We start from the raw sequence: 25,238 nt of genomic DNA, 5'->3' as shown, positions 1-25,238 counted from the left end.
CACGTCATTTTCGTGTCTGAAAATTCTCTTATACCCATCTGTACCTCTAATATGGCATTCATTATCACCTCCCTGCAAGATGATCTATTCCATCACTTTAGTTAGAGTCTCTTAACAGCTGAATGGTAAATTCATTTGTGTCAAGTCTGCTCAAAAATGTTTTGGTAGTTTTGATGTTTTATGTCAAAAGGGGCGATATGCTACAAACAAGGAAAATAAACAAGATAACCTAGTAAACATTTTACCTTATATGCGGTATAAATACTGTGAAGAAAGCACAAGGGTGCAATAGTAGAAGTGTCTGGAAGGACTCCTTTAGATTGCGAATTCAGAGAAGACCTCTCTGAGGTGATGTTTTAGCCAAGCTCTCAGTATAGGAGCCAGGTGTGATTTGCAGGCAGAGGGAACAGTGTGGAAAGACCCCGATGTAGGAGTGAACATTCAGTAAGTGGAGAAGAGAGGAGGCACTGTCTTTGCTGGAGCACTGGAAGGAGATGGTAGAGGAGGAAGCTGGAAAGACCCAGAGGGCCTTAAGGCATGGCCAGCAGGTGGGGCTTCATTACAACTAGTTGGGAAGCCATGGATTCTGGGATGTTGGGTTTTTCTGATACTGAAAAACAACTTGTATAAAGTTTTATCCTTTTAGAATGTGCAAATCATTGGTTTTAGTGTATTTACAGAGTTGGGCAACCATCACCACTATCTCATTCCAAAACATTTTTGTTACCCGAGGAAGAAATCCCATACCCATTAACCAGGTATTCCTCATTCCTTCCTCTCAGCCCCAGACAATCACTTACCTGTTTTCTGTTCATATAGAAAACAGAAATTGCCTATTCTTCTGGATATTTTATATAAATAGATGACTGTGATATTTGTATCAGGCTTCTTTCACTTAGCATGTTTTCAAGATTTATCTGACTTGTAATATGTATATCCCTTTTTATTACCAAATAATATTCTGTGGTTGGGTATATATATTTCTGTTCATTTATTCATGAGATAATGAACTCTTGGGTTGTTGTTTCCTGGTATGAACATTAAATTACAAGTGTGTGAAGGACTAATATTGTTGAATATCTTTTCAGGTACTGTTTGGTCATATCTTTGGAGAAATGTCTATTAAAACCCTTCGCCCATTTAAAAATTGAATCATTTGCCCATTGTTGAGTTTTTTTTATATATTCTGGATGTAATTCCCTTATTAGGTATGTGATTTGCACGTTTTCCCATTTGTAACTTTATTGATGGTGTCCTTGGAAGCACAAAACGTTTTCATTTTAAATAAGTCCAGTTTATCCATTTTTTTCGTTTTTGCCTGTGCTTTTTGATATCTTAGCTAAGAACCATCACCTAATCCAAAGTGAAGCCATTGCTTTTAAATGTGGGGCTGACAGCATGATTCACATCTTTAGTAGATCACTCAAGCTTTTGGAAATTGAACTGAAATTTCAAGAGTAAAGGCCGGGAGAGCAGTTAGGATCTTCTTACAGTATCCATATACAAATGGGTAGACCTTAAACGTCAGTAAGTACCTGTGAAATTGATGTATTCCAATAACATTTTGTTAATAGGAATAAACAGTGGTCTCCAACTTTAAGGAGTTCACAAGGTAAAACTTATACCCAAGAAAATATCTTATGGCAGATTATACTGAGTGATATAAAAAAGAATGTAAATTCTTTTAAGAACAGTGAAGAGAGAAATTACTTAGAGTTTGTTTTTGTATCTGCAGTGCCTAATGTACAAACAGTGTTTAATGGTTGTTACCTTTTAGGATGAAAGAGTAAATGAAAGGTTTAGGAGAGAATGAGTCTTCAAGAATGTGAAAGATACTGCAGATGGAAAAGTAGGAGTAGGGTGTTTTCATTGGAAGGATCATGTCTGGGAGGGAGTAGGTGATTAAAATGAAGGGTATTTTGATTGAAACTTAGAGTTGGAAGAATTACAGGCAAGGAAGCTGGAAATGTCCCCTGTGGCTTACGTGTAATTCCAGATTGAGTTTATAAATAGGGAGACCGTGGGGAGTCAATGCTTTGCTCAGACTCTTTTTTATTTTTTTAAAAAAAAAGATTTATTTATTTATTTATACAAGCACTGGGTACAGTCAGAAGCGCAGAAGGGTGAGAGAATTCACCAGAGCCAGAGTGGGGAGCAGTGGGCATGGCAGGAGACGTCTTTTACACCATGTGGGACCCTCGCCCAGTGGCTGGGGATTGAACCAGCGCTGCAGAGGGTGCGGGCAGCTTTGCAACCCAGCGCTCACCGCTGCGCCGCCACCGGGAGGCCCTTTGCTCAGACTCCTTTAGTGGCATGATTGTTGTCTTTCATAGCAAAGTATGGAGTGGATTGTAGAAGAGGGAAAGTGGAGCACAGCTAAGTATTGCAGCAGTTTGGAGACGTCTAGGTAGAAGTAATGGAAAGAGGGGATTTGAGAGAAGTCAAGTAGTGGCAGTACCTAGTGTGACTGCCTGTATGGGAAGGGCAGAACCAACTGCACTCCTTTGAAGGTTGAACTCTGATGATTGTGGGTAAAAGTAGTTCAATCCAGGGTTGGGGATTAGTTGAGGACAACTATAACAGTTAACATACTGTGGGAAGTCCCAGGAGCAAGTATCTAGGGGATTTGACATGAAGAGTGGTAAGTGCAGGATCTGGCTATGTAGCAGAGAGGAAATATGCCTGGGCTTTGGAGTCAGGCATAACCCTTTGGCTCAACCTCTTACTTAATGACTTTGTAAACTTCAGGGGAAGTTAACTTGATTTTCTCCTTTGTAGGAATCCCTGTCTGGTAGGACTATTGGGAGGGTCAAATGGGGTCATCTAAAATGCCTGGCTAGTAGGAGGCTTCTTTCTATTGTTCCCTCCTTCCCTGGAGTCTTATAATGCTTTGATTTCATTTAAAATCTCTCCTATTGCTGTTTTAAATGGAATCACTGGTACAATCCAGTGGGGTTTACGGTGTGTGTGTGTGTGTGTGTGTGTGTGTGTCCATCCCTACACCACCCAATCACTCAGCAGAGGTTATAATTGCTCACAGTTTTTGAACTCCCTATTCATTGTGTTGTCCTATTTTCTTCTGAACTACTCAAAGTGCAAATTTCCAGTCTTGTCCAAACCAAAATACTTGCAATGAAGTTGTGTGTACCTCTTTTGGAAGACTCCTTGAACATAATACTGCTTTTAAAAAATTATGTCGGGCCCCCCCGGTGGCGCAGCGGTTGAGCGCTGGGTTGCGAAGCTGCCCGCAGCCTCTGCAGCGCTGGTTCGATCCCCGGCTGCTCCCCGGCCACCAGAGGAGGGTCCCACATGGTGCGCAGACCTCTCCTGCCGCCCGCTGCTCCCCTCAGCAGTGTACTTCGGTCCTTCTGCCTGCTCTGCTCCCTGCTCTGGCTCTGGTGAATTCTCTCACCCTCCCGCAATTCTGACTGTACCCAGTGCATGTATAAACAAAACAAACAAACAACCAAACAAATAAATAAATAAAAAACATGCCTCTATTTAAAATAAATAAATAAATAAATAAAAATAAAAAATTATGTCATTAAGATGGACAGCTAAGTTTACTTAAAACTCTGATTGGATAGATTTTCTAAAGATCTTTTAATGTCCTGGGCTCTAGATAAATTTGATTTGATTTTTGGTTTGCTTATTTTCCCAAATTCTAATTCAACTGCTCCTGTATTCTTTCCTCTACATCACCCCTGTAAATCTTGATAAGACTAGCCAAAGTAGTTTGCAGGAGAGTTATAAAATATTGATTACCTATCAATGCACAGTTTCCCTAAATGGTAACTATAAATACTGTCTCAGTACATAATTTAGCTTTCCCAAAAGGGAAATTGATTTTCAACTTGCATTCCTTCAGTGGCTTAGTGTTTAAAAAAATCAAGAATCTAGCTTTGGAATAAAATGAAAGGGCAAGACCTCCTTTCCATTGAGCTTTTATAGTTTTGTTTTAGTTTTCTAGGGCTTTTAGAAACTAAACACTATGCATAACAATGAATGTTAGGTTTAATTATTTGTTCCATTTCTTAATGTCTTAGAATTGGAAGGGATTTTAAGTCCTTCTGTCCAAGTGGCTGTTCTGTGCCGGATCCCTTGTATAGCAGCAGACAGCCAACTTGTCGCCTCTGGAGGCAGGCTCTTTCATTGCTGGACAGGTCTAATTGTTGGAAGATTTTTTTTCCCTTATACTGAGATGAAAGCCAACTCCTTGAAACTGTCATCCATAAACTGTCACCCACTTGTCCAGCTTCAGTCTTTTGGTGTCACATAAATCCTCTAGCTCTGCAGATAATTGAAAGTAGTTGCTAGGTACCACTTCCCCCACTTAAGTTGTCTTTTTCTTTCTCAAGAAAAATAGCCCAATCTTCTTCAACTGTTCTTCCCAGGGTATCATTTTTTTAGACTCTTTCTCAGCCAGGTCATGGTGACACTTTTTTTTTTTTTTTTTTAATTTTAAGGAATGTTTTTATATTATCTGAACTTTTTTTTAAAGATTTATTTATTTATGCATACAAGAGCTGGGGTACAGGCCAGAGATGTGGGGGGTGAGAGGATCCACCAGAGAGTGGGGAACAGAACAGGTAGACTGACCGAAACACACTGCTGAGGGGAGCAGCGGGCGAGATAGAAGAGGTCCGCTTCGCCATGTGGGTTTCTCTCTGGGTGGCTAGGGGATCGAACTTGTGCTGCAGAGGCTGCAGATTGCCTCACAGTGTGGTGCTCAACCCCTTGTGCCACCAGGGAGGCCCGACACTTTTTTTAAGATTTATTTATTAATGCATACAAGAGCTGGGTACAGGCCAGAGGTGGGGGGGTGGTGGTGAGAGGATTAACCAGAGACAGAGTGGGGAATAAAATAGGCAGACTGACTGAAATACATTGCTGAGGGGAGCAGTGGGTGAGACAGGAGAGGTCTGCTGCACCATGTGGGTTGCTCCCTGGTCAGCCGGGGATTGAACTCATGCTGCAGAGGCTGTAGATTGCTTCATAGTGCGGTGCTTAACCCCTTGCGCCACCAGGGAGGCCCTTCACGGTGACACTTTTGAGCAGTGATGGTCACCACTGCTGATGACTGACTGAGGGGTAGTGGGGCCATTCTAGCTGTTGAGTGCCTACTTTCATATTCTGCTTTCTATTCAACTGAATATTTATTGGGAGTATTTCTGAATGTTGCCCTACAGTGCACACTGTAGCTCAGTTAGCCTTGTAAAGCCTAGAGAATTGGAGGCTACATACCAGGGTCATCTCAGAACCTAGACTACTCCATGCTACTCAGTTTGTACTCTCATCCTTTGAGTGAGGGGTCTTAGGTCTCCCTTGGCTTATTCTGAGGCGTACAATGGCTGTACAATTAGGGTCAAGTCAGAAAATTTCATGGAGTTTGGAATTAAAGGTAGCTTAAACATTGTAGGATATTGATCAGTGATGAAAAAGGATAAAATTGCCTGAATTGTCATGAATTATAACTTACATGGATTGTTCATCATATATTATTTGTAAACTCTAAGACTATAGATTTATGCTAAATACCTTAGTAATACAAATGAGAGTAATGGTAGTGCTACCTCGTTAGTTTTTTTTTTTTTTTTGTGAGTATTAAACAAGTTAATATGTGTTGGTAGGATTGAGGCTAATGTGAGTAGAATGAGGCACTCTCCTTGGGTGGAAAATTTAAGGGGGCTCCAAAACTCTGCAAATAGTAGCTTAATAAATAAAATGAGCAAACTAGTAAAATTTTAAATCAAGACCACATCTGGCCACCTCTAGATAAGGATGAGGTGAATGGGAGTGAGTTGTACAAGTGCAGGGGTGGATCCTGTCTATCCTGTCTTTGTTTAAAATGTTCATAGTTTTCCATAATGGATTTTTTGCATTAATCTTGATTTTTTAAAAAATATTGCATGAAAATATTTTTATCTTGATTAATGGAGTTTACTTGTGTGCGTGTGTGCAACTGTGTGCGTGGATGACAACTGGCTTTTTTTAATTTTTGCATGGAAGAACTGGAGTGTAGATCAGAAGTTCTGGGGTTGAGGGTGTGTGTGTGTGTGAGAGAGGATTTACCAGAATAGGTGGATTTACGGAAATACACTGCTGAGGGAAGCTATGGGCGAGACAGAAGAGGTCTGCTGCGCCGTTGTGTGGGTTAGTATCCCTGGCCTGCATCTCAGGCCATAGCAGTGATAGTGCTGAGACTTAACCATGACCAGTGTGTTGGTGTCTGTTTTTAGTAGTTAGAAGATTGCCACAGTGTTGGTTTTGTAGAGGAACTGAATTTTATATGCTTGTGGAAGGATTTTTTTTGCAGCATAGATGCTTTTAACTGTTAGTTTGTCTCAGCATGACAACTCAGAGCTCATCATCAAGATCAGTTTTAGCCCTTGAATGTCATGTTTCAAACACTGCCAGAGTTCAAACCTCAAAGTAAAAAATGTGTGCACTTAGCTTATGTCTAGAGAAGTCTAGCCAAACCGAACAGCACTGAAACACTTCTTCGTCTCCCTGACAGCTAGGATTGTGAAAGACAGCCACAGATGGCAGCTGAGCCATAGCCGGAACTACTGTTAGCTGGCCCGAGATGCTTTATGTGCCAGTAGCCAGGAGCCTTTGGGGGTGGAGAGTAGTGTTTCTAGAAGCTAAATGGTGATGATAGAGTCTTTCTCTAATTCTGGTTCTGCTCCAGTTGCCCTTTGGTTATGTACCCCTGATTGTAATCATATCTTGGAAATCTCTTTCATACTTAGTGGCCAGTGAAAGGCAGAAAAGAAAGTTGCAGTGTCAATATTTTGCTGGTTTTGTTTTCAACAGAGCAAAGTGTTAGACAAGGCAGACTTCTATGAGGGAATCATCTCTATTATTGTGGCCTTTCTTTGTGGATTTTTTTTTCCTTTTGACACAAAAAGCTAATTTTGCTTTCTGCACAAAGTAGCCAAAATCACTTTTAAAAGTTTGACTTTGATAGGTTTGCATGTACCTGAAGACTTTTTCCTTTTGCTTTAGATTTCAGAGAAGTAGAATCTAATTATACACTTTTAAGAAGTGGAATGGGTTTAAAACAGAACTTTATTTTGTTGGCAGACATTACTGCCTTGCTGTGGCCAGGTTTGCCTTATTGTACAAGTTTAATCATTTTCTTTAAAGATTTATTTATTTATACATGTAAGAGCTGGGGTATAGGCCTGAGATGGGGAGGGGGGCAGTGAGAGGATTCACCAGAGACAGTGTGGGGAGCAGAACAGGTGGATCTACACACAGCTGAGGGGAGCAGCGAGCCAGACAGGAGAGGTCTGCTGCATCATGTGGGTTAGCTCCCTGGCTAGGGTTCGAACTTGTGCTGCAGTGGCTGCTGATAGCTCCATGGCACTGACACTTAACCCCTTGTGCTACCAGGGAGGCCCTCAAGTTTAATCATTTTTACAGAATCCAGGTATCTACTGGCAAGCATTAAAAAAAGGCGGGGGGGGATGGTGGGCAAGTTTTGTCTTAAGAGAATGGGTATCACTTCTTTGCATCAATTTTTAAAAACATCTGGGGCTGCTGCTAAACTAAACGCCTACTTTATTTTCCTCCTTCATTTGGCAGGTGGAGAAAATTGAAAAATTTTAAAGTCAGGCTAACATGAGTCTATCTGGTAGAGCATTCACTTTGATGTGTATTGTATTTGGAATAGCAGTAGCTAGCAGGAGATGTCTAGACTTGGGGGTAGCTTAGAAGTTGAAATCAAGCTTAGAAGTTGAAATCAAGGGACCAATACACTAGCGACAGTTTGATGTATGAGGGAAACATTCACAGATATCTAGGAAATCAAATTGGAATGGAGGCAGTTGTGGGAGCAGATTGTTCTACCCTTGGTTTAATGGGCAGCAATTCCTACTGGGTAGCTTACCAGCTCAATTTTAGATTAATGAGGTAAGACTTGTGGAGTCTCAAGATGAAATCCAGTGCTTCCTTCTCTTCCTCCTCACCATTTGTGTTTCTTGGCCAACTTGGACTGGGTTTTTGAAGAGATTTGTGAACCACAAATCCTGGTCGTTGGGGCTGAGTCATTATGTGTGTCTTGGGAGTGACTGCACAGAAAAGAGGTGCTACCTCAGGGGTGATTGGTGGTAGTGGGTGTGTTTGTGGCACTTGGCTGGCTGTCCAGCATTCTCTGTTGAGTCAGATTCCTGTCCTCACCCCTGCTTGTAGGGTAGACAGCACTCAACTCCCCTGTAGCTGGGTTGACAGTGCTAGCCAACCTCCTTAGTCATCCGGGATTTTAGGCTTCTCTGGAATTGTTCACTTCTACTTTGTTTCACCCCATGCTGGATGTTGCCTCTCTTTCTTCTCCCAAATGATCACTAATCTAAGGTGGTTGTACTGAAGGTTTGGAGTGATGGGGATTAGAATCTGGCACAGGCAACCATTTTCTTGATGTGGCCTATCAGGTATCACTGTCCTAAAACCTCTCGGTTATGCCCAACACCCCTTCTAGCCCCTGCTGGCCCCTCCTCTAGTTTTAGAGCTCCCTTTGTTGTCTCATTGCTCTTTCCCATTTTCAAGGCTTTGTTCTTTTTTTAATACTTCCTCTGTATTACTTTCTTATCCAGCATAATTTCTTCTTTACCATTAACCCCCCAAATAAATCATAGCCCTATCTTTGCTAAACTCAGAACTCACCGAATTCCTTTCTCAGAATGAAGGACCTAGAACAGAGCCTGCATGTGTGTTTTATCTCTTCACTGTCTGTGTGTTTTTAACCTGATTACATTTATTTATTTGTTTATTTTTGCATATAAGAACTGGGGTATAGGCCAGAGGTTTTGGGGGGTGAGAGGATTCACCAGAGACAGAGTGGGGAACAGAACAGGCAGACTGATTGAAATACACTGCTGAGGGTAGCAGCAGGCAAGACAGGAGAGGTCTGCCGCACCATGTGGGTCACCTCCCTGGTCAGGGATCGAACTTGTGCTGCAGTTGCTGCGGACAGCTTCATAGATTGCACCTTAACCCCTTGTGCCACTAGGAAGGCCCCTGATTACATTTTTAAAGTTTCTTATGTCCTTTCAAGTGAATCTCTAGGAAAGAAAGGAATATTACACAGACTTAGTTACCCTTTGCTTAGGACAAATCTTCAAATGTCATGATTATTGTTTTTTCTTGCTTCATTTTATTTTGCTTTTCTTTCTTCCTTTTTTTTTTTGGAAAACACACACACACATAACACTATTTGTTCACTTATTCAATTTAATACCTTATTGATGGACTCCTTCACCACCTGAGGCTCAGTTTAAGTCCTTCAATTGAGCAAGACCAACCCTTGAGGTATTCCCGGCTCTGAAGGGGAGAGGGCAGCTAGCTGAACAAAGGATCCCAATATGGCAGGAACTGGGAGCAAGATTAATTGCTTGAGGAAATGGGGAGGGCTCCTGAGGCCAGACCTGGAATCCAAGCAGCTAGGGCATCTGTTAAGAGTTCAGGCTCAGGGTTCACACTTTACCTCCTGAGAAGTCAGTGCAGGTTGCTCAAGCACGTTGTTATCTCATTTCTTCAAGTTACAAACCAAGAATATTAATGGCACCCCCTCTAAGTGTTGTAAGATTTATTTATTTATTATTTTTTTTTTTTATTTATACATGCACTGGGTACAGTCAGAAGCGCGGGTTGGGAGGGTGAGAGAATTCACCAGAGCCACAGTGGGGAGCAGAGCAGGCAGAGTGACGAAGTACACTGCTGAGGGGAGCAGCGGGCGACAGGAGAGGTCTGCGCGCCATGTGGGACCCTCGCCCAGCGGCCAGGGATCGAACTGGAGCTGCAGAGGCTGCAGGCAGCTTTGCAGCCCAGCACTCAACCACTGCGCCACCGGGGAGGCCTAAAGTGTTGTAAGATTTAAATGAGATGATGCCTGTAAAGGATTAGCATAGGGCTTGGCCCAATTTTTTTGTTTTCCTGTAATATGATCCATGACAGGAATAAGTTTAACCTTGAAATTGAATACATGCATATAAATACAAATATGTATGATTGGTACACATTTTAAAATATATAATATTTTCCCTTTTTATATATAAAAGACTTATGGTTTCAACACAAGAACATGACCTTGATAGCATTCAACAACCACTGGTCCTGTGCTTGACACAATGACTGTCTGCTGGGATTGCTCTTGCTAGGTGTTCAAGGATGACTAGGTGTGCTGGCTGACTTACTGGACCACACGACCCCACTGGGAACCCATCAGAGAAAAGGGTGTTAGTTTCAGCTGTTTCCCTCCTCTTTCCTTTGCTGGCAGGATTGTCTGCTTCAGCTCTGGGAGGCTGAGGAGCAGGGTACGTCTTTGGTTTGCTTGGTAGAGTTCCCACCAGAACCTTGCCAGAAAGCCAAGGGGTGGGGGGCAGGCAGAGAAAGAAGCCCTCATGGGCAGCAGTAGCAATCCATCCTGTGTGAGCAGATGGCACTGGAGGAAACAGCAGCTTTCCTTGTGCTGATCAGCAGCCAAGATCCTGCACAGAGAGGCAGCTGATATGATGCCTGGCACAACCAGATCCGCCCCCTAGGCCTTCTGCAGGGGAAGGAATTCCTTTTCATGTTACTCTGTAAATGAAATTCCTCCCTATCTTCTGAATGGGGCCAGTAGTTGGGCTGTGATAAGGTTACAGAGAAGCTCTTCTGTCCTTTCTGCAGAGAAAAATCCATGAGATCTGGCTATGATTCCCCTCAGGACTGAAAATGTTCTGGAGGATAAGAGGTGTGAGTTTGAGAAAATGATTAAGCAATTTGGGTCTGAAACTCATCTAGGATTTTGGCAAAACTTTCCAATTACTTGCCTTTTCCCATTTGTTCCTTTGCCCAACTTCTGTTGTCTCCACCCCAACCTGCTTTCTCTCCTGTTGCTTATATAAGGCAGCATGGGGTACTATGCCAGATGTTCATGGTGCATTTATAAATGCATGTGTTCCTATTCTGGGCCAAGAAGTTACTCTTGATTTAGGATAGCCAGTTTTTCAGAATATGAAGCTCTATCTTTTTCTTTCATGATTTATTTAAAGTCTTAAAATGAGGTCACTGTGCTGTTTTATTCTTTGAGTCAGTATGGAGGGTCAAATAGTTGATGGCTGGTAGGATGAGAAAGCTTAAGGATAAAGCCTCTGCCGGATGTCCTTTGTGCTTAGATACTGGATCACCTTTCTCAGTGATGCTGGCCCTACCCCTTCCCAAAGTCATGGATTTTGTCTATGTTTTGGTTATTATAGAAATATACCCACTGCCAACACATTTCTGGACTCAAGGTGAAACATTAGATTAATTGAATGTAAATATTCAATTTGGTTGGCGAGAAAAGAGGCTTCCTTATTCCCAGGAATTCTTCTAGGCAAAGTATGATAGAAAAAGCACTCACACTCAAACCTGACTTTTAATTGGAACTCTATGCCTGACATCTATAGTGGAAATGACCAGTGCCTGCACTCCCTCTCCTCACTGCCTAGATGGAAGCTTGGTGGTTGAAAGGATGCTGTTGTGGTTTGAGGTATATAGACCACAAAGCCCAGGTACAGGGAATTGAAATCTCACTTCCGAGATAATAGAGGTTGAAGGTCCAACACTATTTCATAGGGCTAAGTGAAGTGCATTGCCATGTTCTGTCCTGTGGTTGAAGTCACTGTTCCTTCAGGAGAGGCCAGTTGTGACTGGATCCCATTGGGATCTTAGTCTGATAATATCCAAAGGAACAAAGAATGAATAATCACTTTATAATTTCAGAAGTTTGTATTTTATACTAAATATGTTATAAAAGCTATCTTTGTTACCTTTTGAGAAATAACTTAGAAATTCCTAATGTCTCATGATTTATCAGGAAATTTTAGGGTGAGACTTATGTGTGTCAAAGAAACACAGAAAAAGCGTCAATTCAAAGAAAGCCATTTCTTGGCAGTAACCTAGTGTAACCTCTCATTTGGGGTGACTAAAAGTATTTTATATGATGATTTGAAAATGATAAGTTGTCTCCTTCATGCTAAAGTTTCTACCTCTTCTGTTAGAGAATATTTTGGAGTCTTAATCTCAGAAATCTTCGAGTTGACTCATGCATATTTTGTGGGTGTTTAAGAATGTCAGATAGATTCAGAGGAGCAAGCATCTACTTGTAGTAACAGATCTTTTCTTGTTAAGAGGTCAGGCTTGGCAGCCAATTGCAACCTGTAGTAATGTTCTTTCTGTACTAGCTTGAGCAGACTGAAGCAATAGCTGTGAGAACCATGTATGAAAATGCACGAAGTGTCCATTTATTTAGATGCATCAGATAACAGTGTTTCACTTAATTTAGTAATTAGATTTACTTAGGTATTCAAAGCTTGCCAAAGCATTAGACTGTAAGATAACATTTAAAGGAAACTTTGCTGTATATAATTCTTTTTTTTTTTTTTTTTTTTTTTTTTATAGAGGCATGCTTTATTTATTTGTTTGCTGGTTTGTTTGTTTGTTTTTGTTTATACATGCACTGGGTACAGTCAGAAGCGCGGGAGGGTGAGAGAATTCACCAGAGCCAGAGCGGGGAGCAGAGCAGGCAGAAGGACTGAAGTACACTGCTGAGGGGAGCAGCGGGCGGCAGGAGAGGTCTGCACGCCATGTGGGACCCTCCTCCGGTGGCCGGGGAGCAGCCGGGGATCGAACCGGCGCCGCAGAGGCCGTGCGCAGCTTCGCAACCCAGCGCTCAACCGCTGCGCCACCGGGGAGGCCCACTGTATATAATTCTTACTGCATGATTGAGAAAGTTTTTCTGAGTCTTAATTGCCTTAAAAACACTAGCCAAAATAAGCCAGAAGGAAAAAGATAAATATTGGATGATTTCACTTATATGCAAAATATAGAGAAACTGAATGAAAAAGGACAAAACTAGCAATCTGACCATAGATTACCATGCTGAGGTATACAGCAAGGAAGGGGAAGGAAGGGGTTTAAAGCAGGGGAGGAAAGGACACAAGAGTCTATGGTGATGGTTCATGGGTGGTGGCGGGAGAACTAGAGGGTCTACACCGGAGGGGAGAAACCAATTACTGTACAAAAATGAATAACGATGTAAGAAAAAAAAATTAAAAACACTACTGACTCCTAGCATTGAATGCAATAGATAGAAGGTATTTTGGGTGTGCAATGAGAAGAAAGTTCATTTAATGTGTCGGACCTTGGGGAGGGAGTTAGAGAGTTTAAAGATGTGATCTTCCCAATAGAGTGAGTGGCATTTACTGATTATTAGGTAAGACAGTCTCTGGCTTCAGGGGCATTATAATCTGGTATAGAGGATTTGTTTGTAAACCATCCCTGCTCAATAAGAGTGAAGTATAGGCAGAGGTATAGGCCACGCCATGTTGGTTATGTGGACTGTGACCTGCATGGGGGCACCTGACTGAGGGGTGCGTGTGGTGCCTACTGCCTAGTCATGGATCTGTCCACCAAGCTGTGTTTCATGGCATGCAGCTGAGTCAGCATGGAGGAATGGATGTCTTGAAACACATGCATAGGTAGGGCACGTCTGCTGGCAATGTGGCCATGGGAGTGCTTCTGTCCCAAGGCCATGTCTTTTCCCCCCTAATCTTAATAGCAATGCCATGTGGATGAGCTTCAGCCCAGGTGCTGGTAGAGTACAGGAGGGGCCACTACTCTTATGGTCATGGAAAAATAGATGGCTGCTAGACATTGTATTTATTTGAAGGTGGTTCTTTCAGTCAACCTATGTTAGCTCCTCAAAGGGCAACACCAGGGCGGGACGCTTTCCTTGGGCCTGAGGTTAGGGTGTGGTGTCTACTTTTTTCCCTGCCCTGGGTACACATGCTTCATAATACTGTCTCTCTCTTGCCCTGTCTGAGGCAAGAGACTCCAGACTCACTCTCCTTGTGCCTGGGAAAGGGAAGGGGCCAAAGACTTGGGCTGTATCTGTGCTGGGAAGAAGGGTTTGAGGAGGAATTCCAGGCCATATCTAGAGACTGAATGCTACCAATCCTAGGGTGTTCCCATGTCCTCCTGTAGGCCAACAGGTGTGCTTTTGGTATTCAAGGAGAAAGTGACTTGTGCCAACTTGTGTTTTTGTAAGGTCCTCCTGGGAGCTTTGTGGAGGATGGGTCAGGAGAGGAAGGGCCTTCAGGAGAGAGGAGGCTGACTAGTTAAAAGATACAGGATTGCAGGGTGCTTAGAGTTTGGTAGGAGGCTGCAGCACAGAAATACTTAATATACATCATTTATTTATTTAATCGAAGATACAGCACCTAATGGAAGTGAGGTGGCTGGTAGAGCAGGGTCTGATATTTCCCCATAGGACATATTGTCACCACGAACACTTTCTCTGTAGGCAGATCTTGCCAGAGTTCACGAAGAAGCTCTTGTCACTTTTATACTGAGACTTGCTTCACCATTCTAGAAGAATGTACTCTTAACATTCAGAGTGCTTCTGTTCAAGGAAATGTGCATAAACATTGAGAGTCAATGTAATATGGTGTCTAAGAAAATGCACTTTGGTGTCAGTCTGCTTTTTAGTTTGCTTACCAGCTCTGCCACTTAGCAGCTGAGTTATTTTGGGCTAGTCCTTAACCTCTCGGTGATTCAGTTTATTCCTTTATGATACAGGGCAAAGAATATCATTGACCCTCATAGCTCTTTATGAGAATTAAATGGTTTTATGTGTCTAAACACCTCCCATATAGCAGCAGATATTGATACCTGCCAGATAGCAGCAAAAATTGATATCCTTCAATGAGTGAAATTTGCAAAAGGGCATCATTCCAGGTCCTTTATACATTAATCACATGTGACTTTCAAAACAACTCTAGGTGATGTTCCCATTTTATAGATGAAGAAACTGAGGCACAAATGTACCATGTGACTGAGTTATTATGGCCTTTAAGAGGTGGTGGCAGGAGTTGAACCCAGGCAGTCTGGTTCTAAGTGTGTGCTCTAGACCATTACACTAAGTTCAGGATTTTCATAGCTACCAACAGAAAGTGTCAGGGAGTGATTTAAAAGCACATCTTTTTGGTGCGAAGGAAATAGAAGGCCTGGCATTTAGCAAGGCAACTTGAAGGGTGGATCTGGCACTGAAATAAGTCATTTGAGTTAAGTGCCAAAAATACCTTCAATTTAGTAGGAGTTTCTTTCATAATTTCTACTTCTTAAGGACTTTGATATCAATTTCTTAACCACGATTTTTTAAAAAACTTGTTTTCTGACTAGAGGAGATTCATCAAAGTGACTTTAAGCATAAACAGTTTATAAAATGAAAATTTTCTTCACTTTTTTATTTCACGTGACTGCTTCAGTGCTGACATAATTCTTACGTGTTTGTGGTGGTGTTTAAAGAACTGCTTTGTGGCATCACGAAGCTCTAACTCATTTTTGACTGTGCCTGGTAGAGTGTGTGTGTGTGTTTGTATGTCTTATATGTGCACAATCTTTTTTTTTTTTAAAGATTTATTTACTTATACAAAAACTGGGATATAGGCCAGAGACTCTGGAGGGTGAGGAGATTTACCAGAGACAGAGCGGGGAGCAGAACAGGCAGTCTGACTGAAAGCACTGCTGAGGGGAGCAGCGGGTGTGACAGGACAGGTCTGCCGCACCATGTGGGTCTCTCCCTGGCTGGCCAGGAATCAAACCTGCATGCAGAGGCTGCAGGCAGTTTCACAGCGCAGTGCTCAACCTGCTGCGCCACTGGGGAGGCCCGTATGTGCACAGTCTTAATGACATTTTGGAGAAGGGATGGTATTGGGATGGGCAGTAGTTTCTTTAGTTCTAGGCAACCCACTGAGGAAATCTAGTTCTTTCATTTTCAACATTTTCTAGCTTAAACAGCAAAAGGAGCAGTGGGTTATATTTTACTGTTGATTCCATCTTGGGGATGCACTGTGGATATTTGTCCAGCTGTCTTGTGTATCCACTTTGACCTTTTTAGGCCCTCAGAAAAAGAGGGTGGATGACATGTGGTGTGTATATTTTAAAGATTGGTAATAATTGTGTATCCACCACTGAGCTAAGAAGAGAGAATGTTAACAGTACACTCGAAGCCCCCATATGTCCTTTCTCCATTAACCCCCATCCTCTATCCTGCATCTAGTGTTATTCACTTGTTTTGCCATATGTATGTCACTTAACAGTATATTGTTTAATTTGATCTCCTTTACACTTTTATATAACTGGACAAATTCTTTTTTTTTTTATTTTTCGAAGATTTATTTTTGTTTACTTATGCATACAAAATCTGGGGTGTAGGCCAGAGGTGCAGAGGATGAGAGGATTCATCAGAGATAGAGATAGAGTGGGGAGCAGAACAGGTGGATCTACTGAGACACACTGCTGAGGGGAGCAGTGGGCGAGACAGGAGAGGTCTGTTGCACCATGTGTGGTAGCTCCCTGGCCGGGGATTGAACTCCTGCCACAGTGGCTGGTGACAGCTTTCTTGATAGTGCTGAGACTTTAACCCCTGTACCACCAGAAAGGCCAGCAATTCATACAATAAAACCTAGTACCTTTGGTACTGATAAAAGAGAGAAGACCGTTCTTAGAACTTGACTTTTGTTTGAAATAGACCAAGTTGTCAACTGTTTGATGCCTGGCCAAGTCATCAGAAGCGTTGAGCAAATTACTTCTGTGGGGCTTCGCTGGTGGCGCAAGGGGTTAAACACAGTGCTATGAAGCAGTCAGCAGCTACTGCAGCACAAGTTCGATCCCCAGCCAGGGAGGTGATGCACATGGCGCAGCAGACCTCTCCTGTCTAGCCCGCTGCTCCCCTCAGCAGTGTATTTCAGTCAATCCGCCTGTTCTGCTCCCCACACTATCTCTGGTGAATCCTCTCACCCTCCCCCCCTGCCCACCTCTGGCCTATACTCCAGCTCTTGTATGCATAAATAAATAAATCCTTAAAAAAAAACAAAAAACCAAATTACTTCTGATGTTCTCTTCATTCTTTCCCTGACACGTAGGGAAATGTGTCATCACTTGGCCCAGTAAATATTTTTGGAATGAAGGGCTGAATTGTAGTAGCAAGGTTGGTGCACTCCCTTGTGGCCACATCCATGTGGTTTTTGTGATGTCTCTTTGCCACTGAATTGAACATAGAAAACCTATCTGGAAAAGAAACAGCCCAATGTAAATTCTCAATCTAGCACACAGATCAGCAGTGGCATTATTTATGTGCAGACTGGCAGTTCCATCTTGAGTTGCTAGCTACCTGTGTTGTGGAAGAGTCAGACCTGGGCCTTGGGGCATGTAAGGAGGGTCTTGGCAGAGTTGGGATCCTCAGATGTGTGCTGCAGACCTCTCTGACTGTAGCGGAAAACAATGTTGTGGTATCTTGGGCTGGGGTGGGGGTCAGAGAGTATTGGAAGGAAGTTATTGAATAGTAAATTCTCTCTTTTGAATCCTAATGGGGAAATAAAATCTCTTTCAGATTTATAGCAGAGGCAACATGACTTAGAATTTCAGTAACCTAATTATGAGCCCCCTGACACTGTTGGTGGCATCCAAACTTAAACTTAAGGTACAAAGTAGAGTCCTCCTTTGGTGAAACCATCCTTTCCTACCCCCTCTTCCATCTCCACCTGTTTTGTGAATTGCTCAGAATAGGGTGCTCGGCATCTTTCAAAATAGCCTTTCCCCCTCCAGCAATTCATCAGTTACACATAAGGTTTTCCTACCTGGGCACAATTTCCCCTTGTGAGTCTCTGCTTTGGTGAACTGCGGTTCCTGGGGGAGAGAATTTTCATCTGTGGTTCTGAGAATTGGGAGTGACACTGTGGTGGCTTAGCGGTCCCTGTCAGGGTCATGGTAGGGCCTTTGCATACCTTATTGGAGGGCAAGGCCACAAAACATTTGTCTTTGACCCTATCCCGGCACTTCTTGAGCTAGTTTTTTTTGTTTTTGTTTTTTTAATTTGGCTTTATTTATTTATTTTTAAAGATTTATTTATTTATTTTGTAGAAGAACTGGGGTATAGGCCAGACAGAGGTGCAGGGGTAAGAAGATTCACCAAAGAGAATGGTGAGTAGAACGGGTGAACTGACTGAAAGACATTGCTGAGGGGAACAGTGGGCGAGACAGCAGAGGTTTGCTGCGCCATATGTAGGTTAGCTCCCCAGCAGGATGTCGAACTAAGGCCTCAGAGGTGATAGAGCTGAGACTTAACTCCTAGGCCACCAGGGAAGTCCTTGAATTAGTTACTGAAAGAAGTAAGGCACCCGGATTGATAAGACAATTATTCAAATCATCTAAAAAGATCTCTCTTCCATGGGGCCTCCCTTGTGGCACAAGGGGTTAAGCACAGCACTGTGAAGCTATCTGCAGCCTCTGCAACACGAGTTCAATCCCCAGCCAACCAGGGAGCTACCCACATGGTGCATCAGACCTCTCCTGTCTTGCCCGCTGCTCCCCTCAGCAGTGTATTTCAGTCAGTCTGCCTGTTCTGTTCCCCACTTTGTCTCTGGTGAATCCTCTCACCCCCTGTTCCTCTGGCCTGTACCCCAGTTCTTGTATGCATAAATAAATAAATCTATTTTTTTTAAAAAAAGATCTCTCTTCCTTTTGCTGAAAGTATTTTATTTTTTTAGTAATTGAGGTTTGATCCATAGATTACCATTCCTGTTAATGACTTTATCTGGTTTAAATTGATTATCTTGAAGTCCTAACCTTTACCTTTGTTAAAACAAATCTTTTTGTCTCCAGTGTAAGAGACTAAGGGAACCTCACTGGCGCATTGGCTTTCTGCAATTCTAGACTAGTATTTAAGGAATAAATCTTAGTGGTCAGAGGTGAATTAGTTGGCAGATTCAATGTCTGACCAAATGCTTTCATTTAGAATTTAGTTTGTGCCAAGTAACTTATTTTGGTCTCATAATATAACTATGTATATGGAACTTCATCAGTGATATAAGCCAGTTAATTGTGATAACTTAGTTTTCTGCTTGAAAGTGTAAACGTCCATGAAATTTTGCTATTGAAAAGCATTTGGCAGGTTAGCATGCCCAATGTTTAGGATGCAAGCTCTGGGACCTTATCAGTTTGGTACAGGGCTGGGCACATGGTTAACTTTAATGTGAAATCAGTAAATATCAGCAGAATGATAAACTACTAAATGATAAGAGTATTTAAAATACAAATGCAACCATATGCTATTTTCATATTCCCCCTAAGTGAAAAGTGTACCATTCCCCTCACTCCAATACATGACATGCCTTTCATATTTCGGATCTTTGTGGATTTATTTCTGTTTGGAAGTCATTCAGCTTTTGAAATGTTTAAGCTATCTGTCCTGAATATTGGAGAGCGGGGGCGAGGGGATGTTTGGCTGTAGAATGAATTTGTATGTGTGTATTGGGTATGTTATGGTTTTTCTAAAGAAGTGCTATTTTAGTTGTCTGTCCTAGTTATTTAGAAAAATGCATTTTTTAATCTAGTATTAAAATAATTCACAGTGTCAGTCCAACATCATTGAACAGTTTGCAATGGTTTCTCATGTTTGCTGCCATGAATACAATAATCTGTTAGTCTATTCATGTGAGTTTGGACAAACTTTAATGTGAAAGAACTGAGATCATTAAAAAGAATTTTTCATAACCTTGGAAGCATTAGTTTTGAAGTGATGACCAACTTAATAGGTGGCCTTAAATTCTGTATATCTTAAATTTTTAAACTTGGTATTATCTTAAATAGCTTTAAAATAGATAACTTTAAATAGATAGATACCTTTAAATTCTGAAAAAGTGTACATTATTTGATCTGGTTAGAAATTTAAAATATACATTTCTCAAGGTTACCAAGATCATATTTATTTTAATTTATATTTAATAGTAATTGGATGGAATAGGTTGTTAAGATGCATTGCCAAAAAATTTATATTTTAAAAATAGGTGGTACATTGAGTTTCTTCTATATTTAATAACTTTGAGAATGGTAATATAGTTTTATAATCCTACCATTTTATAACTTGACATGAATTCTGTCCTCTGAAGAAAATTTTTACAAATATGGCTTTAATCATTGTTATTCTGTAATTTCATAAATACCTGATGGATTTTCTTTTTATTTTAAAGTTTTAAAAATGGCCTATTTTTGGCACTCTAAATTTATTAAGTTTACTTTTGAAATCTTACTGTAGTTTGTAAATTATTCTTCTGAGTATGCATACATTAAAGATACAAAAGCTGTGTAAGAGAATTGTATATATGTCTATAGTCTAGAATACTACTTGAAAAATTGGAGCGGGCTTGTATTTTAGGCAAACTAGCATTAGCATTTAATTATACTACTTTGTCTTTCAAGCAAAGTAACAAGGACAGATGGAGGTCCAGCTTTCCTGTTTTCTGATAAATGCTTTATTTCAGATTGCTGCTATAGTGATGTCTTCATTTGATGCAGATATATTGTTAAGTCCATTTGGCTCTGGCTATTGGTTTTTCTGGGTTTCCATGGTAGGGATGGAGAGCTGTGGTAGAAGTTTGATTTTGTGTCAAATAGAGGACATGTTGTCTGCTCTGCTGTAGAAGAGCCAAGGCTGCCAAAAACAGCTGGAAAAGTATGTTGTGCTAAGATCTTTCTCTTAATTAGTAAATTGGATTAAGATGGTTCTGGAAGTCTTCCAAAGAGTTATTTTAAACTTGGAGTTGCATAGTCAACATGGGGATAGCTTGAGGTACTCTCTCAGGGGTCAGAACATTTTCTAATGTTGCTTCTGCTGTATTTTACACTGTCCTCTCTTGTTTGGCTTACTGTCCTGCCTCCTTTGATTCCACTCTGCCCACGCCTCCAGCCAGATCTCACACTGCTGTAGTCACACAGGCCCTGCGCTTCTTTTCTTTTCTTTTTTTTAAAGATTTATTTATTTACTTATACAAGAACCGGGGTACAGGCCAGATGTGTGGGAGGGTGAGAGGATTCACCAGAGCCAGAGCGGGGAACAGAACAGGCAGACTGACGAAATACACTGCTGAGGGGAGCAGTGGGTGCAACAGGAGAGGTCTGGTGCGCCATGTGGGACCCTCCTCTGGTGGCCGGGAGTGGCCGGGGATCGAACTGGCGCTGCAGAGGCTGTGGGCAGCTTTGCAACCCGCAGCGCCACTGGGGAGGCCCTGTCGTTTGATCTTGGAATCATAGTTCTGTAATGTACAGGGATATCAGACTGTTTTTGCTAGGGGAGGGATTTTTCTATTTTCAGAGTGTTCCTTCATTCATGCAAAAATTTTTGAGCATTGAATACATGTCAGAGTATATTCTAAGTACTGAGGATATGGCATTAAACAAAATATTTCATTTTTTCCCCATTGAGCTAGTAATATTGTAATTGGGGGAGGCAGAAAATCGGTTAACAAATACAAATACAAAATACAAAATAGGTTAACAAAATACAAAATAGGTTAACAAATACATCAGTATGTAGTATGTAAGTATGTAACAAATACATCAATATGTAGTATGTAGTATGTATGTAAATACATCAATATGTAGTATGTAAGTTAACAAATACATCAATATGTAGTATGGAGTTCTGGAAAACAATGCAAAGTAGGATAAGAGACTGGTTAAGTGATGGGTATGTGCCATTATGTCATTTTTGATAGAGTGAAAGGTGTAATTGAGATGATAATTAATCAGCTAAATGAAGTACTGGGTGAAGGAGTTTAGTCTATGTGAAGTACTGGGTGAAGGAGCTTTCTACCAGAGGGAACAACAAATGCAAAGTTACCGAAGCTGGCACTTGTTTGTTCTTTTCGGGATTAAGGAGGCTGATATGAATGCAATAGAATGAGCAATGGAGAGGGAAGTAGGCAGTGGGACAGAGAACTAAGACCTGGTCACACAGGGACTTATACACCAAGGTGAAGACTTTGTCTTGTACTTTAAATGAAATGGGAAGCCATTGGAAGGTTATTAGCAGTTAGCATTTTTTTTTTAAGATTTCTATTTATTTATTTATACAAGAACTGGGGTACAGGCCATATGCGTGGGAGGGTGAGAGAGGATTCACAGGAGGCAGAGTGGGGAACAGAACAGGCAGACTGACGAAATACACCTGTTGAGGGGAGCAGCGGGCGAGATAGGCGAGGTCTGCCGTGCCATGTGGGACCCTCCCCTGCTGGCCGGGATCGAACCGGTGCTGCAGAGGCTGTGGACAGCTTCACAGCACTGAGCTCAACCACCTGTGCCACCAGGGGAGGCCCTATCAGTTAGCATTTTTAAAAAATATTTATTTATGCATGCAAGAACTGGGGTACAGGCCAGAGGTGCGGGGGTAGGAGGTAAGAGGATTCACCAGAGACAGTGGGGAACGGAAAAGGCAGATTGACTGAAACACACTGCTGAGGAGAGCAGTGGGCGAGCCAGGAGAGTCTGCTGTGCAATGTGAGTAGCTCCCTGGCCAGGGATGAACTCTGTGTTGCAGAAGCTGCGGATAGCTTCATAGTGCTGCAACTTAACCCCTTGCTCCTCCAAGGAGGCCCTCAGTTAGCATTTTTAAAAAGTCATTTTAGTTGTGGTAGGCAAAGGAATAATCTGAATGCTACTGAGAGTGAAGTAAGCCGAGAATCCTGTTTAGGTAATTACTAATAATTCTTTTGGTTGACTGATATGCTGAAGATCCCAGAAGCCATCTTTTGATTTTGTAGGTCGATCATTGACATGAACAAAGGAGCCACTTTGATCCTCAAGATCCTTTATTAGTCTGATTTCTTTGGCGAGTTGTCTCCTCTTCACTATGTCAAGATTTGAAAATCAGGGTTCGGAGTGTTGACTCACTGCTTCCTTCCCTTGTCTTTGCTCTTTGATGAGCCATCCGCCAAGGTGACCGTGGCTGTGTAGGGCCATCACTGTGCTTTTCTCTTCTCACAACCACTGTTGTTCCACAGACTGTTGGGCTCTTCTATTTTGATCATTTGGGAGATATTTGAGATATTGCACTGTGGAACTAGGGTTTCACCAGCTTCATGTTAAATTTGATGCAAAAAATGGAGGGAGGAGAGTGATGCTATTGACTGAGGCAAGAAACATTAGGGCAACAGCATGGTGGGAGGGGAAAGTGTGGTTTTGTACATGTTGAGTTTGGGCTGTCAATGGGAGGTACATATGATCCATCTAGTGGAGATACTCAGGCCTTGGGGGCATCGCTTTGGATACTGTTTTTTCATTCACGGTATTTGTCTGGTAGCCAGCAATCAGAGATAGGGACCTCTTCATAGCCTGTATTTAATGCTGAGGCTGGAGTTAGGGGTGTAGACTTAGTCTGGGAAAGAAAAGGCACCATCTAAATTCAAGGTGAAGGTGGGGCAAAATGATTCTTGAGCTTTTTTCTCAGTAATATGATTCTTTGTGATGTTTTTATTAAAACTTAATTGGCCTGTCAAGAATGTGATTCTTAATGATGCCCTGGAGAGCAGACTTTATCTTTGTTAAAAAAGAATTCAATTTTATAGAAATTTGAAAGATTTGAATTAATGATTTGTTCTGCTGAACCTTATAATTTCTACATGTAAAAAATTGTAATTTTAAATTAAGATTAAAGACATTTCCTTCTGAAAATGTTTTTCTTTAAATTCCTATCCTTTTATGAACTTGGCATTCCACTGATAACACTGAGTTGCTTTTACAACTGTGTCAGCAAGGTGCCATCTGCTTAGATTGAGGCTCATGAGAAGAAACGAACCTGTTGTTAGTATTATCCAGTATTCTTTTCAGAAGACTAATGGACTTTTTACCTTTGGTCTCTAAGGAATTGGCGGGCTTTGTGGCTTCCTTTAGTCTTTAGTATACCATGAGCCGTGGAGTTGATCACATATCCTTGTTTTGAACTGTTGGGAGGCTCTGAACCCAATTTGTGGCTCATCTCCAGAAAGTAGTCAGGATTTCTTCCTTGACCTTTTGTATACCATTGTCCAGAATTCTAGACTCCATCTTGGGTGTCCAATCTTACTTTCTCTTTGCCTACTTTATTTTTACATCTGGCTGTGCATATCTTCAAGAGATGCCTTTGTACGTCTTTAGGAGATGAATGGGAACTATTGCCACCATTTTTGAAACCGATATTTAAAGTATTACCCTAAAAAGCATCTACCACACCTCTCCCCCTTCCCAGGGAGCAACAGGGAGGAATGGGAGACAAGAAAAAAGTTTGTAAGTACTTTTTTAAAAAAAGCTATTTTGAGTGTCTCTTTTCCTCTTTTTAACAGAAGTGGGTGATATGGCAAAGCAGTACATAGAGAAAGGTCTGTTGGTTCCAGATCATGTGATCACACGTCTGATGATGTCAGAGCTGGAGAATCGTCGTGGCCAGCATTGGCTACTGGATGGTGAGTTGAACCTGTGGGCAAACTGGATTTTTGGTTGTCATCTCCTTGCACACTCTCTTAATTTCTTAGTTTGCAAAATATTTTTTCTTTTAAACTTTCAGATATTTATCCAACTTGTCAACATGATAGAAACCCACTGCGATGAAACCTTTTAAGTCCTTAGTCTTCAGATTGTCATCTTAAGAACTATTGACTTAAGCAATTACTTAGTAAAATTCCATTAATATTACAGTTTATGTGGTGCCTTTTATTTCCATAACTAAGTCATCATAAGTATAACATCATAAACCAGAGGTTTGTTCATCCACAATAAACCACGCAAATTAAAATCATGATTTATGATTTTTTTACCTGTTAGCAAAGATTGAATGCCTAAAAATTTATTTATTTATTTAAAATGAAAATTTTTAAAAGATTTATTTATTTATTTATACAAGCACTGGGTACAGTCGGAAGCGCAGGAGGGTGAGAGAATTCACCAGAGCCAGAAGGCAGAGCAGAGCAGGCAGACTGACGAAGTACACTGCTGAGGGGAGCAGCAGGCGGCAGGAGAGGTCTGTGCGCCATGTGGGACCCTTTCCTGGTGGCCAGGGATCAAACCGGCGCTGCGGAGGCTGTGGGCAGCTTTGCAACCCAGTGCTCAACCGCTGTGCCACCGGGGAGGCCCAGAATGCCTAAAAATTTATTATTGAGAATATAGGAAATAAGTATTATAAAATTGGTAACTTTAGAGACCAGTTTAGCAAACTTTAAACATTTGGACTCAGTAATTCCTTGTCTAAAAATATGTCTTGGGAGGGTGTTTATTTCAGCATTATTTATAAAAAGCAAAACACTGGCAACAGCCTAGTATGTATCATAAGGATACCTTATATTTTGTTATGTTTATTAACCAAATAATGTGTACTGTATGTGTTATGATAGAGCTCTGAGATA

General features: G+C 41.5%; 1 protein-coding gene across 1 annotated transcript in view; it reads left to right on the top strand.

The window, feature by feature from the left end:
* Positions 1-25,238, top strand: part of AK4 (adenylate kinase 4) — a gene marked incomplete at both ends in the record, with an annotated part of 53,416 nt that overhangs the window by 6,935 nt on the left and 21,243 nt on the right. Inside the window, one exon of the mRNA XM_084243616.1 lies at positions 24,183-24,302. Within this exon, the coding sequence (XP_084099742.1) occupies positions 24,183-24,302 (120 nt within the window). The remainder of the gene's footprint in view (positions 1-24,182; positions 24,303-25,238) is intronic.

Source organism: Talpa europaea (assembly GCF_964194135.1).
Source record: "Talpa europaea genome assembly, chromosome: 9".
NCBI classification, from domain to species: domain Eukaryota; kingdom Metazoa; phylum Chordata; class Mammalia; order Eulipotyphla; family Talpidae; genus Talpa; species Talpa europaea.
This window is presented reverse-complemented; position numbering and strand designations above follow the sequence as displayed.